Raw genomic sequence first — 18,378 nt, forward strand, 5'->3', positions numbered from 1 at the left:
TATGCTTTTAGAAGCTTAGAGGAAAAACAGAGAATTTAGTGGCGAGTAGCAACAGAAATCGCAAACCCGGAACACGAATTACAAAAATTACGAGACAGAACACTATATACGCTGTTCATTAATCCAAAACCTCAACCAAAATATGAGAACGGAGAAATGTAATTTGAAAAAACAGAGAGTTTCAGAGAGAGACTTACAAGAGAGAAGAGGAAGGAATCGCAAAGCGTCCATTGGAAGAAGAAAGCTGAGGATCAGCTCCAGGGAAGAAGAAGATAGGCGGAGCCAGAGGAGGAGCCGTTGTGGTCTATTGAGGTATCGAGCTTGCCACGCTGGCTCAGCAGTCTCTTGCTCGAACCCGCTTTTCATGTATAGCCTCTGTGCTGCTTCATTGGCTACTGTCACATGCACGTACATATCCGTTATGCTTGAACCATATTCTCAAGGAGTTTGATTAAACATTCTTAGCCCACTCTCTTGGACTTCTCAATGAATTTGTAACCAACTCCATTACGATGCAGCTCTTTTGCAACACAGACGTTGCTTAAGTATGCTCTCGCAAAATCCACACCAATCTCCTATAACATAAAATACTCTTAGGCTTCTCAATTTGTCCAATATCAGATTCAAGTTCAGCATTGTTGGCAACACAAATACCTCTGGTTAAGATCAAGGCTCCCCACCACAACTCTGTCTTCAATGCCATCAGAGAACTGAGAAACAGATTTAGCAAAGCACATATCCATATCACTGCCGTTTTTTGTACACCAGGAAGTAACAACGAAATGACAATTCGAAATGTAGAGCACGATACATTAATGCAACAAACTCTCTTGAACAGATAATAAAAGATGAACAATTGAATAGACAGACCTTGCATGAAGAGAATAAATCCTCAGAAGAGCAAACATTAAACATGAACGTATAAAACTAAAACTCACCACATGACGTTGAGTGACACTGTAGACCATGTGTATCGGATTTTGGAATATGTCCCTGAGAAGATACGGTGAAGAGAATAAGAGGAAGAAGAATACCCAACGACTATAGTCTATTAGGTTAATTAATAAAAAATAACAGATTAGGAGTTTCACAAAAACAGGCAACTGATTAGGACTAAATTAAAAAAATTACCTACATGTTCATAATTGATATCATCAACCCACAACCATAGTGGAATAAAACATAAAAACATATACCACAAATATTAATTGGGAATTAAGTTTTAAAACGTTGTCATTCTATTTTAATTCAATCACCTTTAGAAGATGGAGATCGATGTTTCAAATTTTCTGTTAAAAGCGAAGACGTATCAAATATGAAGTTGGGCAACGTACATCAAACAAGAAAAACAAAGAGTAGATTAAAAATACATGGAAGATCACATGCTCGTGGAGATAATTTGACAATAACATTGATTATCACACAAAAAATAAGACTCATAAAAAAAAAAAACGATTAAAGTTATATGAGAGATTACATGCTCGTGGAGATTAGCCATAGCTTTTCAATATTTTGAAATTCCACAAAAGCATCGGTAAAACAAATAAAAACGCATAAATTAATCACAATATCATATAGATAGGAACAAATATAAATCAAACCTTTTCCCCCATCGATTTGTAACAATGTTTTGGAACATAAATTTCTGCACCGCACCTTGATTAGTCTGAAAAACATTAGATACGTAACGTAAATCATATAAAAATATAAAAAAATAAGAAAATCGAGACATTAAAGATAAAATATTACCCATTAATCAATTGAAACATCACTAAATCTTTTTCATGCATCATGGTTGCTTTCACTCATCCAAAACCTACAATCGTTAAAAAAAACCATTAGAATTTATAGTAACGAAAATAAGATGTATAACTAAAAACAAATCAATGCAAAAACTCAAGGTTAGTGATGATCCGAAAGTGTAAACATGCAAGGTATTTATATCAAGGTAAGAGGCGGTGTAGGATTTTTTTTAGGGTTTTCCTTTTTTTTGACGATAATAACTACAAAAAAGGAAGTTATATATTTTTAAAAAGCACACCATTATCATATCAATTAATATTTGTAAAACTACCATTTTTTTATTGTTATCCATGTTAAATTAAAATATAAATTATTTGTTATGGAACAATAACATAACTAATTAAGATTTATAACTATATTTGACATTATCATCTTAAATATATCAATATTATAATAAATATTTTCCTTTCCCGATTAATTTTTTTTTGGTATAATTCATTTTCCGATAAATTATGAAACGGATCTTTTTACACAAAAGGTAAAAAAGAAAAAAAAAAAAAAAAACAAACCCATCAATCGTCTCCATTCACACGTTTCTTCATTATGATCACGTTTTTCACGTTCATGGAAGCTTCATCATACATTAACACTTACAAGTTTCTTAGTTTTTATCCAAGGTTTCTTCGTCAAGTCTGTATCCAAGGTAATAAATATTTGTTCTTTTCATTGGTTAGAATTATAGGGTGCAGGATAATATTGACGGCTTAAAGACATAACATGGGCAAGATACTATGAAACGCTTGACTATTCTGCTTCGACAGATCAACAAGTAAAATTCTATCATTAAATTATTGGATCTCTGTTATTGCTATGAATATATGGTTTATGTTAGGATTTCAAGTTTTGCCTTCGTTTAGAAGAATTATATTCACACGACGAAGAACACGATGAATTCGATTAAAGCTTCCTAACTGGTACTTCGTTGATCCTTTTTTTTTCTTTTTTGGTTAATTATCAATTTATCATGTTTATTGTTTCCAAATTATTGTTTGCTGGTTAATTCCGAAATTCAATTTAATTTTTCCAAAATTAATTAGATTTCATTAAGGGTAATTAAGTAATTACGTAAAATCAAGGACTCAACAAGAGCCGAGAGTCCGACACGTCAGCAAAAACACTTCTCAATTATGTTATTTATAGATTAAACTAATATTATTTTCAAAATTGTAGTAAACACATAAAAATATATTTTAAGGCAAATTTTTATGATTTTTTAGTAAAATTATGACTTTATTAAAAAATTGAACAGAAATTATTATAAAACATCACAAACTTCCAATTCAAATGTTTAAATAACAAAAAAAATAGTTGTTTTATACTTGCAATAAAAAAATAATCGGGATATGTAAGAATAGGCGGAAAATAATCGGATTAGGCGGGAATTAATCGGATTAGACGGAGAGTAATCGGGTGACTGATTTTTTTAAAGGATTAATCATTAATCGAGGCGGAGAGGGTGGGTCTAGCGATTAAGCGGGCAGTAATCGGGCTAGGCGGGGATTTTTAGAACAAGGCTTCAAACCAATATATATAGGTTTAGAACAAGGCTGCAAATCAAATATATATAGGTTTGCAAAAAAACCCTAAAAATCGTCCATTTTTGCAACTATGTGCTAGTAGTTGGAGGGTAAAGTTGCAAAAATGGACAACTTTGAGGATATCTATAGACAAAACGTAAACAATAGTATGAAATAAAGTAATAAACTAATTCTCAAATTGTGGAGCCTTTCTACCTTCATTAAGTCATTGTTAACCTAATTTTGAATATTCATGCATAATTAAGTTTCCATGAGACCAGATTGTTTTGTCTGATATATTATGTATCAGTTTATATTTTTCTAATAACTATGTGCTAGTACAAGAATAACGATACTAAATATGTGTTTCTGGTTTTGTTATGAGTTATTTTATTGATCAACTTTTTTAGTTTGTTGAAATGTTAAATATATTGATCAACCAAAAAAAATTGTATATGAAAAAATAAATAAAAAGAAACAAATAATAAGCCCAAAATAAATTGGTTAGCAACACATTTCTAACGGACACCTGGCGCCTAAAAACATTTTTGGAGAAGAGCTTCATAGTGTAGTGAGGTTGAGAAATGCAAGAAGGTGACTGTTTCAGATTTTTTGATGGTTCGGACTTCGGATGTGAGATGTGCTAGCGGCTGATGGTTGTTCATGTGTCTCTGTTCATATATCTCCTCCATATATGACACTAGTACATGTTTCTTTCTTGTTTAGTTTCTCTAATTTCCTTATTTGGTTTGAATACAAAATAGGCATTACGCAACAAAAGTAATATGTGACACATCGATGATTTTCAACTGAGTGAATCCAAACCAAACCCCATCAACGTTATGTAACATGCCATGAAACTTGTTAGAGTGGAGGACAAGAACTTGAAGCTTCTGCAAGGAATTCAACTGGAAGGGAAACATGTCGTCGATTCTATTGCTTCCCACATTTAAAATTTCCAAAGCAGAGCAACCAATAAGAGAAGCAGGATGGTTACCCTCTATTCAGTTGTAACTGACGTCCAGTGACATTAAGCTCTTGGCATTCAGAAATATTTCGGGAAGAATTCCGCTGAGTCTGTTGTTACGGAGATTTCGATATGAAAGGGAACTCATCAGAGTGTCTAAACAGCGAGGAATAGAGCCGTGGAGATTGTTGTTTGATAGATCTAGAACCTTTTGGAGAGCTTCGTCCACATATTCATCGAGGTATCTCTCCAGTGAAGTTATTCTTAGAACTCAAAAAGTATTTGAAATACTTCGAGGACGGGATGAAGAGTGGTCCTTGGAAAGCATTTGAGCTTAGATCTACAATACTGATTTTAAAGCTTTTAAGGATCCATTAGAACCGGTGAGAGAGTTGTTAGAGAGATTCACGTCGTACAACTCTGGTAACCTCCACAACCAGTCTGGTACTTGACCTTTGATTTTGTTGTTGGAAAGGTCTATGGTACTTAGTTTTCTTCCGTATCATATGAACTCAGGGAACTCAGTGATGTTGCAGCCTCGCAAGTACAAACTTGATGGAAAATTCGTATGGGAAGTGATATTTGCTGTTGAAAGAGGGATGCCCCAGAGATATTGTGACATCCCAATTTTATCAAATGACAAGGGTTTTGTGTTACGTTTGTGTGCTCGTGTGATATGTATATCGCCGTCTCTGTTTTTGGACGAATTAAAAAGAAATGTTTTGAGCAAAACCCTAAGCCACCATTATTGTAAGACTATCGAAACTGTGCCTCATCGTCTATTATCTCCAGTCACCGCCTTGTGTGTTGTTGGCGTTGGTTGCCACCGCCGTTCCAAAGCTTACGTGGCCGCCGTTGTGAGAAACCATCGTGAGTCTAGTGGAGGAGAAGAGAGAGAGAGAGCGTGATACCATGGCCACCGTGTGTCAACGGAGATTGCCACTACGAGTCCCAAGATGTCAGCCGTAGTCACCAGAGAAGTTGTAGTCCATCGACATGGCTTTGAGGGTAAGAAACCCTAGATTTATTTGATAACTTGCACATGAACGTTCTGGCTTTGTCTTATAATCTATTGTTTTGTTTTGATTGTGATTGTTGAACCATGAGTACTCTAGCCACCGTGAGGTTGAACCGCTTTGTTGAGCCGTGGAGGAAGTCCACTGAGAGTAAACGCCGAGAAAGGTAACGGCCAAGTCTAACTCTCGTGGTTGTTATTGTTGTGTGTTATGTTGATTATTGAACCGGATCTTAACCAGTCTAAAACGAAGCATCTTAATTTAGTTAAGACAAGAACCGTAACTTAATTCATGTGGACGTTAGTTATTGTGGAGTCCTGAAGTGAATTGTGTAATCGTAACGTATGCTTTGGTTTGTCATTAAATTATTAGATTTGGGTTGGTTTAATCATTAAACCAAGTCAAATTAATTTAATTAGAAGAACACCAAAATCAATTAAGCGAGACTAAGAATTTGGTTTGGTTATTAAATTAAATCATGGATTATGAATTGGATATAAACTTGATCCGTTAATCTAAACCATTGCAGTCCAAGATTATTGCTAATGTGAGTTCATGATGTTCTAGTGGTAAACCGAGGATTCAACCTGATTGGCTAAGGTGAGAACTAGTTGGTGTCTTTTTCATATACCGATATGTTTAGATAGTTGCTTAGTTTAAGGTTAAGCCGAGCATACCTATATGTTACATTATAAGTAACATATATTTGGGTGATGATTGTAGTATATTATATTTATACGTATTTATATGTAGATATATACCTATTTATAAAACGAACTAGTATAAAATGAGAACAAAAAATGAATGTGTGTTGGTTGATAAGATGATTGTGTGAAATGCATGTTATATTGTGGTAAAATAATTGGTGTAAGATGAGAGAATGTGCCAATGGCACGAAGATGCGGTGAGCCGCGGAGAGTCCTCCAAGGAGGAATCCTTGTAGTTTTGTGATTGTCTATGGACGCGGGTTGCGGATAGATCAGGATGGCTGACGAGCCGACGAGTGTGAAGTGCCAGGAACAAGTGCAAGAGGCACGATGTGATCCATAGCACGAGCGAATAGTGCCAGGAACAAGTGCAAAAGGCACGATGTGATCCGTAGCACGAGTGATTTGTGCCAGGAACAAGTGCAATAGGCATGATGTGATCCGTAGCACGAGTGATTAGTGCCAGGAACACGTGCAAGAGGCACGATGTGGTCCGTAGCACGAGGATAAGCGTGTGTTGACATGTTGTATTCAACCCGTCTTTAGGGCGGTTATGGGACGTAGTCTCATTTGTTTGATGTGTGTGTCTTTGACACGTGATTGACTGCTTGTCTTAGGTTTAGACTTTGTGATTGTCTAAGCGTGTTTGTGTATGAGGACTTCGTGAGCCCTGAGGCTTGCCCTCACTAAGTGATTTTCAATTGCTCACCCCTCTCTCTTTTGCAGGTTAGTTAAGTCAAGACTTCGTTTGCCGTTGTTAATTGGCGGGTTTGCATTTAAAGATGGTTTGGGCCAGACCAGGAAGTCAACACGTTGACCAGCTCCGTGTAGCAGGTTCGGATCCTTTCAGATATAATATTGAGAGCTGCTTGAGAGGCTAGAAGACATTTAAGTCAACTATTGGACCGACTTTGTCGTAATTGTTTTTTTCAATAAAAAATTATTGTAAATTAGGTAATAGAGCGATATTTCCAATCCCAATAAAGTCTTTGAATTGGTTATAAATCAAATCTATTTGGTTCAATGAGGGAATCTTGAGTAGTAGGCCTGGGCAAAATATTCGTTAGATCCGCTTCGACTCGGTATTCGTTTCGATTTGATTCGAAAAATCCGAATATCCGTAAAATTTTGGAGCAAAGAATATAGAAAAATGTAGTATTCGTAAAAACCGGATCAAATATCAAATATTGATTTTTTTTAAGTCGGATTTCCGCTTCGATCCGTATTTTTTGATATGTATTTGTGTATATATATAAATATATATATATTTTTTGGTTAATTTTTTATGATATATATATGCATATCATAATATATTTTTGGCTTGTATTTGTAAACTCAGTTTTTTTATCTTTTGGATCTGTGTTTGTGACACAATTTAATAGTTTTTACTAGTGAAATGGAATTTATTGAAGGAAACAAAATCAATATCCCTTAAAAATAAGAAGTTGGTATCATGCGACGATATCTTTTTCCTAAATTTTATCTTATTATTCGTAATTTTACATGCGAGCGCTTAGCTTTTTAGGTTTTAATAGGTGCAGAAGTATCGAAGCGGATATCCGCAAATATCACAAAAAAAATCCGGATATTCGGAACGGAAATTTTCGGATCAAAACAAATCACAAAATCAAGTATTCGGTTGAGACGCGAATATTCGCTTCGTGCCCAGGCCTATTGAGTAGGGATGAAAGAGTGGCTGCCGTAAAAGAAATATCATCAGCTTTAAAAGTCTCTAATTTGGAGAATTGGCTAATATTTGGTGGAAGGGAACCTGTGAACTGATTGTTAGAGAGAGAGAGTGAACGTAGTTGGGTCAAATTGAGTATTGAAGCTGGCAAGTTTCCACTAAGTTTGTTACTCTCAACATTAAAATAGGTCAATTTTTTATATTGCCAATTGAAGATGGGATTTCACCAACAAAATTATTTAAAGAAAGATCGAGATGAGTGAGATGAGAAAGGTTCCCAAGTGAAATCGTAATCTTCCCTGAGAAGGCTGTCAATTCAATGGTCAGCTCTAGCAAAGAGTTATTTTCACAAAAAACGGGAAGATTGCCTCTCACAATAGGATTGTTCCCTAAGTTAATGAACAATATGCTGGGTATCCAAACAACACTGCTTGGAAATTCTCCAAACAGATTGCAGCCGGTAACCTTTAGTGATCTTAGAGACCGAATGTTTAAAAACTCATGGGGATATTTGAAAAAACATTTACGTAAATATTCCAGTTCTCTAAGGTTCCTCAAGTTTCGTGCAAGTAGATGAAGAAAAGATTCATCAATGGATAAAGAAGAATAGGAAAGATCAAGAGACACCAACTTGGTTAGCTAAAGAAGCTTCGTTGGAATTTGGCCTGAAAATATAGAATAAGAGAGGTCTTGTTTTTCTAGCCCCATAAATTTATCATACATAATTAAGAGAGGTCAAGTCTATGGCGAACTTGTTAAATTGTTGTCACCAAGGTTCAGATCATGGAGATGAAGCAGTCTAAAAAGACTACTATTGGATTTGAGCTGGCCATAAAATAAGTTGGAATTAAGATCAAGCCCAATCACTTTGCCTGAATTAGCATCACACGTAATGCCACCAAATTCATATCTACAACACTATGGATTGTCTATCTATAGAAACATTCCATGGATGAATAACGCTATTCATCTTCAAAATATTTTACTTATGTTATGCTCATTTTTTGCTTAGTTTTTGCTTACTTTTGTTCAATTTGTTTTTTTTTTTATTATTTAAACTATTTTAATAATCATAATATATTGATAGATGTTTAGTCACTATAAAAAATTTGCATCGAAAAAGTTTAGATTGGTTATTTAGAACAAGGTGGATAGATTAGTTACTTTAATTTTTTTTTTAATATTTAATTTAATTTGAACATTAATTTAACTATATTATAATTTAAAAGATTTCATAAATTCTATTATCCAAAATTAAAAAAGTCACGTTTCAATACTAAAAGTATGAATCCATGGACTTACGGTTCTAGTTGTTATGTATAGAAGTTTATCTATAGACCATTCTAACTTTTTTTTTGAAAAATTGAACGTAAGCGAAGGTTTATTTTTTTTTATATAGGCACGGGCCTATATGCATACCTTTCTAGAGGGAACTAACTAACAATTATTGTTAAGAAAGTATTATAAGTAGTATGCAAAAAGACAATGAGTAATAGACTAACAATCACATAGATAGATGCATAGCGGCTTTCTCATTCAAAGTTAACATTATTTCTGAGAATACATAATGGAGTTGCCAAATTTGTTACATTGAAAAGGAAAAGTGTATAGGCCTCTGATATCTCATTTTAGTGAATATGGATTGTAGTTGAATGACTAGTCTCTACCATCAAGAAGAGAAGAGAGGAAGATTTATAAATCAGACATTCAATTTTTGATCTTTTTCTATTTCTACCCCTAACTCTTTTTGTTTATTTTTCACTTTAAAAACTGAAAAGATAATCCTCCTATTAGTGATATTTATATATATATATACTGAATCAATATTTATTTATACTTGAAACTAATATTTATTAATTTATAAAGATATTTGTTTCAATCGTTTATATTTTTTAATTTTTTTAAGGTTTTGTAAGGTTTTGGCTTTTTGATTAAAACGTAAAATATTGTAAGGTTTTGGCTTTTTGATTACCAAAAATAAAATGGTAGTTGTTTTATAATGGTAATAGTCAAAATACAAAAACTTATAGACACATTAGTTTACTGCTCAAAAGAATCCGGAGCACCAATCTTGTTCCCAACTCTACGGACACAATCATTCCATGTTTGTTTACTTTTCGGAATACCCTTAGATGAAAAATTCTTAAACTCATACGTGGCGAATATGATTTGAACCAATCCAAGATGGCAATCTTTTCCCATCTTCAATATATCACGACAACATGCATCTGTAATTGGCGTCGTCTCATCCAACATGTTCTTGAAAACCTCATTTCCGCATTTTGTGCTTGGCTTGTCAGCGCAAGCCTCAAGGAAATCGAGCTGTTTGTGTGAGTAATGGTGAGAAATCTCCATGTCATATTCTATTGCGGGTGATATGGCAACATCTTTTGGTACCTCCTGTGAATCTGGATCAATTTCATGGGAGAAAATTGGACGATTCATGTAAAACATTACTACGGACACGATCATTACCATGAGAAGAGACTTTGCCATATTTGCTTTTGGTTTGGATGTAAGAATGCTTTTGGTTTTGGATGTAATTAAGAAGATTAATGACATGAAACAAGAAAACAAGAGATGTTATAGGGCAATCTGTAAGGGGGTATTTAATTGATAAAACGGTTATTCATTAATAGTTTTATGTTACTGGTTTCATAAACCTCAACAGTTTTGTTTAAAAAACGTTTACATTGGAGAGAAATTTTACAAGTTTAACTTTTAACTTGTCTTGGATGGAACATAAGTAGATTTCGGGCAAACTTGAAGATAACCACAACATTCCTTTTTCTTCAAATTATTACAAATGAAACTGATATAGTAGACAAAACACGATTACACGGAATGAAAAAAAAAAAAAAAAGATAAAAGAAAGGATTGATTCTGTTTGGTCTAGTTTAGTGAGATTTGAATTTTAAGCTCTTCCTTTCAAGACATGCCTTCTTAAACCGGGAATGTGAACGTTTGTAATGTAGTCCTTCCAGTTAATGCTTTCAACATCAAACCCAAACTCGCTCTTCTCGTCCTCTGACATCATCTCCATTAATATCTGTGTATTGTTGTTATCAAATCTGTAGTAAACGGCCTAGGTCGTGTCATACTCCTCCTGCAGGGAAGCACCAGAGAACCCTAGAAGAAGAAGATAATGCGTCACCTTCTTTGAATTGGAGTCGACCTCTGCTTTCGCAAGCTTATCTCTCTCAATTGGAGTATCCGCTGAGTATATCTTTCTTTCTTTCTAAAGTTTCTACTTGAGACTTAAAATTGCTGAGGTTTGCTTTTTCTTTTTGGTTTTGAGTCAGTCTTTCAACAATTGGAGATTGACTATGTCATTGAAGAGAGTCAAATGGAGTTGTTGCCATGTTCTTCAGGGTCAGCTCCAATTATCAGAATCTTCGGTGTAACCCGCGAAGGTGCTTTTTAAACTCCTTTACTTTGTTGAAAAATCCTTGCATTTGAGCACTGTCTAATAATTCACATTATTTGTTATCTGTGGTGAAGCTTTTTTTTATTTGTTATGACTTGTGTCTAAAGATGGTTGAATGTGACATGGTGAACGATTGATTAATTTGTATTCCTAGTAAAATGTCAGGTTACAGTGTATGTTGCCGTGTTCATGGGTTTAAGCCTTATTTTCACATTGCGTGCCCATGTTTATAAAATCGGTCTCAGTATTGAGGTACTTACTATGATTGTTCTAGTTTATTTCCAAGATCAGTGTTCATATTCGTTTTGTTTTATGTGCATCTGTCTGTTTCAGGAAAGGATGAGGAAATCCAATAGAAGTAGCAAGGTCAGTAAATTTGTTCACCATATAGAACTGGTGCAGAAGAAAAGTATTATGTACTATCAGCAGCAAAAGTCCGAGAATTTTCTCAAAATCGTTATTGCACTTCCCTCAATGGAGTCGACTTGTCTTGGTATATCTCCTACTGATATTTTTCTAGCTATTCTCTATAACAACGTGTTATTTTACTGATATTGTCAATGCATTTATTAAAACTGCTTAGGTAATGTACGTGATAACTCTCAAGTCATGTGCTTTTATTTTGGTAGGCAATGCTAAGAGATCACAAATTAAGTTCATATTCACTAAATTCTGTCTCAGCACATTTTCTTTCCAAGCAGGTGAAACCCGTTTTCTGCTTAAAATCACTATTATATAACGTGTAGTTAAAAAGAAGCGCAAAATAGACGAAAGTTATCGACCATTAGTGAAATGGATAAACACTGAGTAATAGTATGAATTACATGAAAGTGTATAACAACACAAACTACACAATTATACACACTTAAATACATATGATCAATATATAATCATACTCTAGTTGTTTCGCTTTGGCTTGCTATTTCCTTTTTCTTGGTAGACTTATACAAGGAATATACATAAGATGCAAAACCAAGAATCCCAGCTACCAGAGCTCCTTCCTTAAAATATTTAACGTCGGCATCCATAAACCGAAACGCCAACACAAGGAGAATGTTCGCTAAAGGTATTGCGCAGAAGCTGACAACATTAGAGAAAAGAGAAGAAGCCAAACACACAAGCCCCACAAGCCCTAAAGACATTACTTGCCACGCAAGTGATAATCCAATTAGACTCCAAACATAAAGTTGCTTCCCCTTCTTAAACGTTTCCAAATCTTCCTTGATATCTTTGAATTCACCACTTACGAATAATCCAACCAAACATATCAATGTTGCAATCATTGAAGCATTGGTTTGCATCAGCATCACCGCGGAAACTCTACTCTCTGTAGTTGGTATGACCTTTTGGAATCCTAATTGCATGATACATAAAGATAGAGAGAATGCTACCGTGCCGAAGAAGGAACACCAAGCGCCGTTACTCATTCTTGAGCCTTCATTATTTTCGCAGGGAATATAGGCGTCACCTGAAGATGTAATGCCTAAGCCTGTGCACTACAAAAAATATGAGCATTGACAGCATATGACGATAGCACGGTTATCGTAATTGCTATTAAAGATGATACTCGGAATTTGATTATAATACCATAGCATTTCAAAAACGCTAATTATACCATAACACATTAAAAACGCTATGCCTAGTAATATAAGAGTGGGAAGTTAAAATCACTTTAAACTGCCAACATTTAGCAAAAATTTTACATTTAGCGCACGCCCAAAAAAAAAAAAAAAATTATATTACTAAACAAAACCTAATTTTTCTTATCTTTTTCTCATTCTACTTCTCCTTGGATACCTTTTCGCTCTCTTCCTCTTCAAATTCTTATTCCTCTTCATAATCTACCGATTAAATCCGCCGTGATGTCCATATCTCCGACTTCTCGTCCTCCCTCAATCCCACCACCTGTTATCTCACCTCTCCAGCTTCCTCTAACCTCGATCTCGTTTCCCAAATACAGATATATCAGATCTACCCTATCATTCAATAATTGGGATGGATAAGAAGCCCTCCGTTGTTTCAAGGCAGTGGTAGAGATTCTGGTAATGGTGGATGGGATAACGATGATTCGTTCAGATCTTCATCTACAGATATGAGGCGTGGTCGTGGTGCTCCGGCGAAGTCGGAATCGTCGGAGGATATATATTCTCGGTCTCATATGCGGTAACATCGCTCGCTTCATGTAAGTCTCTTTATCTCTTGCGCTCTACACGTAATTTCGATTTTCTTAAATCTGGAGATTTTCGATTTCGATGGCTTAGTTGAAAATTTTGTTACTGATTCGGTGTTTTAATCTAATACGCGTCAAAATTTCTGGTTAATTTTGTTGTTGATTAGGGTTTATAAGTTTCTGGTTTGGATTTGTAGGTGAATCTTTAGTTTCTTTTTTTTTTCTTGTTTTACTTTTGAGCCTTTGTACATTGCTTGATGAGGCTCTTACACAAGTCGTCGACCAACCCTCTTTTGCTTTTATAATTGATAACAGCAAGCGTAAGTTCATGAGCTCCATCTTTTGTTATTAAACCATCATATGTTTCAAGTTGACTTGATTTTAATATACAACGATGTGTGGTGATAAAAACATAAAAGAATGTGACTTGGTGTCCTCTAATAATTGTTGTAATAATGAAAACATGTGACTTGGTGTTCTCTAAAAAATTGTTGTAATAATGAAAACATGTGACTTGGTGTTCTGCAACAATTGTTGTAAAATTTCTCTTATGTTAAGTAGAGTGATGTTTATGATTCCCAATATATGTTGTGTTATATGTGTGTTAGGAAGCATTGGAAGAAAGAGGAAAGCTATGCAGGAAGAAAGTCTTTGTTTTTGGATGTACATAACGTAAGCTATTTCTCTAATCTTTTTTCTTGTTTTGATTATTGGCAGCCACTTTCTTCTTATCATTGGACTTAATACAACTGTGAAGCTATACTCTAACACTAATTAATTCGAGACTTAGCCAAGAGCTTTGCCAATCAAAGCTACTGGAATCAATGGAGAAAGAGTCATATTTCTTACCGGCGCAATGTATGATGCCTTGTCTCAGAGTTAGTGGTGTTGTTATAGTCACTGAAGTATGCCACAAGGATAAAGAAGTGCTCTGGTAAAAAACTTTGCTTCTTTGTTTATTTCTTTTATGTTCCTGAGTTGCTTTGATTCTGAAGGTGACCAAAATTAACAGATGAAAGACCTCAAGCCATGGCACTTGTGTTGTAATTCTGATTATGAAGGTACTTAAAGCACACAAGTTCAAGCATCTGCTCAATATCATATTACAGAACCTAATGCCTATTTTGATACTTTCTTTTACTTTTATTCCTTCTTGATTCATATTAACAATTACTGAGATGGAATAATATTTCTAGATTTTTGAATTAGGCTTGGAAAATTATGCCGGAGTTCAAGTAAGAAGTTGCGGCCATGTCTGGGCTCGGGTAAGGAAAATTTTGGTCTCGTTTTAATGGGATTTCATTAACAAACGTACATGAGTAAAAGAAAAAACCAATGAAGATAGGCTTGTTGCAGGTGTTATAAAAGTTGTTAAGGTTCTCTAATGGCTCTTTCACTACGAGCTTCATCACAACTATAAGGTTTGAATCTCTTTAACCATGTAAAGAGATTAGAGACTGTGATATATGAATGATTCTCTTTTTTTTTTCCTCTAGATGTCTCTCTAAGTTTGTTATCTTTTTTAAGTTTGATGCAACATTGATTTTAAGATAAGGACTATAGAGGGATTATGCACGGGAATGCTAACGGCAAGGCAAAACACATAGAGGAGACAAGATTGAAGTTTGTCTTTATAATGTTAGCTTTATTTTGTTTAAAACTTGGTGTGATGTTATGTAAAAATGGATAATGTAACAATATTGTTATGTATGTTGATGATTTATGAAATATAAAAATTATTATTATAAATCCAAGATTATTTTGCAAAACAAGATTCAAATATAATAATTTTATATAAATCACATTAAATTTCTATGTCAAATATAAAATTCTACAATAGAATATAAAATAACACTAAATGTGTGCTATAATATAGTATATTAGAGAACCCTATTATCGCTATAACTGAACGATCTACGATAGCACGTCAAAAAATGCTATTGTATGGGTAACACCTACCATAGCTGCCGATGTCATAGCATTTGTGAATTCGCTATGTTATATGTATGATAGCATATTTTCCGCGCTAATGATAAACATATTTCTTGTAGTGGTGGCAGCTCCAGAAAGAACCATGGATAATATGATCCAACGGTTGAATTTTTGTTTGTTGATGATTGTTGTAAATATGGATGTGAAAATCAATTGGGAAGTAAAGATCCAAAAGAAAAACAGAGAATGAGTTCTCCCAATAGCATAGAGTTGGCTATAAGCCACAAAGAGGACGCCGAGAGAGATGTAAAGAAGAAAGAGTTTGCCAAAAGACGAATAACAAGGAGTAGAAGTTTCTCTCTGGGTGGAGAATGAAGAACGCCATAAGAGAAGAAGGAAGGCCGTAGAAGGAAACGCAGCGTTTTGGACTAAAGACTGGAGCCATGTTCCTCTAAATCGTTTTGGGTCATCACAAACATTTCTTCTTATTTGGATGAAGTAGAAGTTTAGAAGAAGTGTGGAAAGAACACGTCCTGCTGCGACCAAACCTGAGCAGACAAATATACAAATCCACCAGTTTCGTGTCTTAAGAATTTGTGACCTATCAAGAGCTGTTGATGTCGTTGCTCTTGGTTGATTCTCAACTCCAATATTTGCTTCTTCTTCTTATAAACCAACCCAAAAAAAAAAATTATAACATATATAGTTTTTATGAATTAAGTCATTATAGTTGACACATGAATGCACATACCTTGTGTTATTCGGTCCGGAGATTTGGTATGGAAACCCATGAAGTTTCTTGTGAAGAATTAACTATAAACTTTAGATGAAATAGTACCTTGTTTTCATGAAGTTATACCTGAAACTCTAAATAGAATTTTCTCAGACTAGAGATAGGAAAGAATATTGCAACAACTAACATAAACTAATACCATGACTTTGGATCATATATATGTATAGGATAAGTCATATTGATGTTCAGCAATAGTAAAAAATCTATAGTCAACTATACCAGCCAATATAATGATGAGTGATTACCCAACTGGACGAGCACTTCAACGCAACGAACATGATCTATTGAATGATTAAAAGATATATACGAAGCATTAGTAGTTGAAACTTTTATGGGAAGACAAAACACAAATAAGAAAGGAATAAAACAAATAATTCTTAAATCATGGAGACTTTCTTACTTCATCAAGTTGTTGTTAACACTCTTTTGAATATACGTATAAGTTTCCAGGACCAAGCTTTGTCGTCTGATTATGTATCAATTTATATCTTATTTGAACTTCTAATTATTACATGTATTGCCGTACGAATGATTAATGATATGAGTTATATCTCATTTTTGTTTGCATTTAGCATCATATGTGTTATTTTCTGCTTTTTCTATACAAAACCGGCTTTAGGCACAAGCTGGTGAAGCATGTGCTTGCGGCCCCAAAATATATAGTTCTTAATCGGCCCCATATTAGTAAAAGTCTCTTTAGTCTAATGGTTCAAGGGTATGGAAATATTATAAGTGTCTGAAGTTCGATTCCTTAGAGTAACAATTTTTACCTGTTTTGATTTTTTATCCTTTGTTACAAAATAATTCGGCCCAAAATATTAAATTGGGCTTGTGGCCCCAGTTTTCCTTGAATTCTACATATTTAATTGACCAACATTTTTATTTGCCAAATTGACTTTTCAATCCTTCTTTTAACAAGGTTTGGAAACGTGCTTACGTCCTTAAAACTATGTTTAAAAATACTTTTTGGAGGACCAAAATTTACAGAAATTCTCATAATTGGACTTACAAAAGTAGAGTTACTTTATTGTAGCACCCAAACATTAGTCATGTTCTGCATATTAAATCTCAAATAAGAGTTAGTCCATATAGACTTACTCATGTATTATTAATAACCATCAGTAAGCAAATGATGTGAAATCTCCTCGTTAAACATCAATAATATTAATAACACTTCAAGTCTACAACCACATTGAACAATACAAAACTACATGAACAATACAAGTCCACATTGAACAATACAAGAACAACACTCATGACTCAACCTATCACTTTATTCAAACGAAACATGATCATACAACATAGAACAACAACACATCATTTTCTTCATCCACGATTTGGCTTCCATCACTACATCTTCTACCCTCTCAAATATCTCTTTCGCGAGCTTCATTTTCATCTTCTCAAAAACCATCTTCTGCTGCTCTGTTCTCTCTATAGCTTCCAATCAGGGGCGGAGGTATAAGCATAACAAGGGGGTCAATTGACCCCTATGAATTTATAAAAATTATTTATTTACTTGTATATTTAGAAGCAAAACTCACAAAAATAGTTTAAAATGTGCTTATTGACCCCCACAAAAATTTGTTTCGAAATAGATTTTAGTCATTAGATAAAAATTGACCCCTATAACCGTAATGGCTAGCTCCGCCACTGCTTCCAATGGAATATGGGTCGAGAAGTAGCTTCCATCGAGTTTAATTCGGTTTATGGTTTGGGTTTCTTTGTTTCTTATCAGGTTAATGACTTCAACCGAGTAAACCAACCGCTATGTGGAAATAGGTTTCGAAGTTTCGATCTGGGAAATAGATGTAAAACTTTGTTTTTGGGGGTGAAATAGACAAGACTACAAGAGGGTCAAACTTTGGATGGAACTGGTGCTATGTGAATGTTTCGGTGGGGGAAATAGATCGTTGACCCATATTTTTTGGTAATGGACAATACAAGGTGAGTGAACATATAACCATAGTTTTAAGATGGAAATGACGGCAAGAACATGTGCATGTAAGAGGTGGAGTATGAAAAGGATTTCTTGTTTCCATGCATTGCATGTCATATTGATGAATAAGATTATGCCTGAGGATTAGTCTCCCATTGGTATTTGACATCAACATGGGTTAATCAATACATAGCGGATCTTGGCAGTTATGTTAATTTGTTGCTAGGTTTTTTTAAGTTGTAGGTGTTTTATGTAAGCCTTGTATTTGGTCTCTTATTTACTACTCTTATACATATGTATTGAATTGAAATCCTTCAAACTCAACCTCTTAATACTTAGGTAACTTGATAAACATAGCCCAAAGTTAAACTCAAACTCTTAACGTACTCTTAACTCATTAGTTAATTTTTGGCACACACA

The 18,378-nt window shown here is 34.4% G+C and overlaps 2 protein-coding genes and 1 long non-coding RNA gene across 9 annotated transcripts in view; 1 reads left to right on the forward strand and 2 right to left on the reverse strand.

The window, feature by feature from the left end:
- Positions 1-16,032, reverse strand: part of LOC9327435 (putative purine permease 20) — a 53,992-nt gene extending 37,960 nt beyond the window's left edge. Inside the window, exon 1 of the mRNA XM_021015272.1 lies at positions 15,978-16,032. Coding sequence (XP_020870931.1) covers positions 15,978-16,017 — 40 coding nt within the window. The 5' untranslated portion in view covers positions 16,018-16,032. The remainder of the gene's footprint in view (positions 1-15,977) is intronic.
- On the reverse strand, positions 9,738-10,398 carry LOC9330119. Its single transcript, XM_002894012.2, has one exon. The coding sequence runs from the start codon at positions 10,257-10,259 to the stop codon at positions 9,738-9,740; it is 522 nt and encodes a 173-aa protein (XP_002894058.2). The 5' UTR covers positions 10,260-10,398.
- LOC110225465 lies at positions 12,887-15,036 on the forward strand. Of its 7 annotated transcripts, none has more exons than XR_002329807.1 (6): positions 12,887-13,306; positions 13,903-13,966; positions 14,052-14,228; positions 14,307-14,355; positions 14,504-14,559; positions 14,651-15,036. It is a non-coding gene; the product is annotated as an uncharacterized LOC110225465 (long non-coding RNA). The 7 variants fall into 7 exon arrangements; XR_002329803.1 differs by having other exon boundaries at positions 14,085-14,228; XR_002329806.1 differs by having other exon boundaries at positions 13,903-14,228; positions 14,491-14,559; positions 14,640-15,036.
- Positions 16,033-18,378: the final 2,346 nt, after the last annotated feature.

This window comes from Arabidopsis lyrata (assembly GCF_000004255.2).
Source record: "Arabidopsis lyrata subsp. lyrata unplaced genomic scaffold ARALYscaffold_1, whole genome shotgun sequence".
Lineage (NCBI taxonomy): Eukaryota > Viridiplantae > Streptophyta > Magnoliopsida > Brassicales > Brassicaceae > Arabidopsis > Arabidopsis lyrata.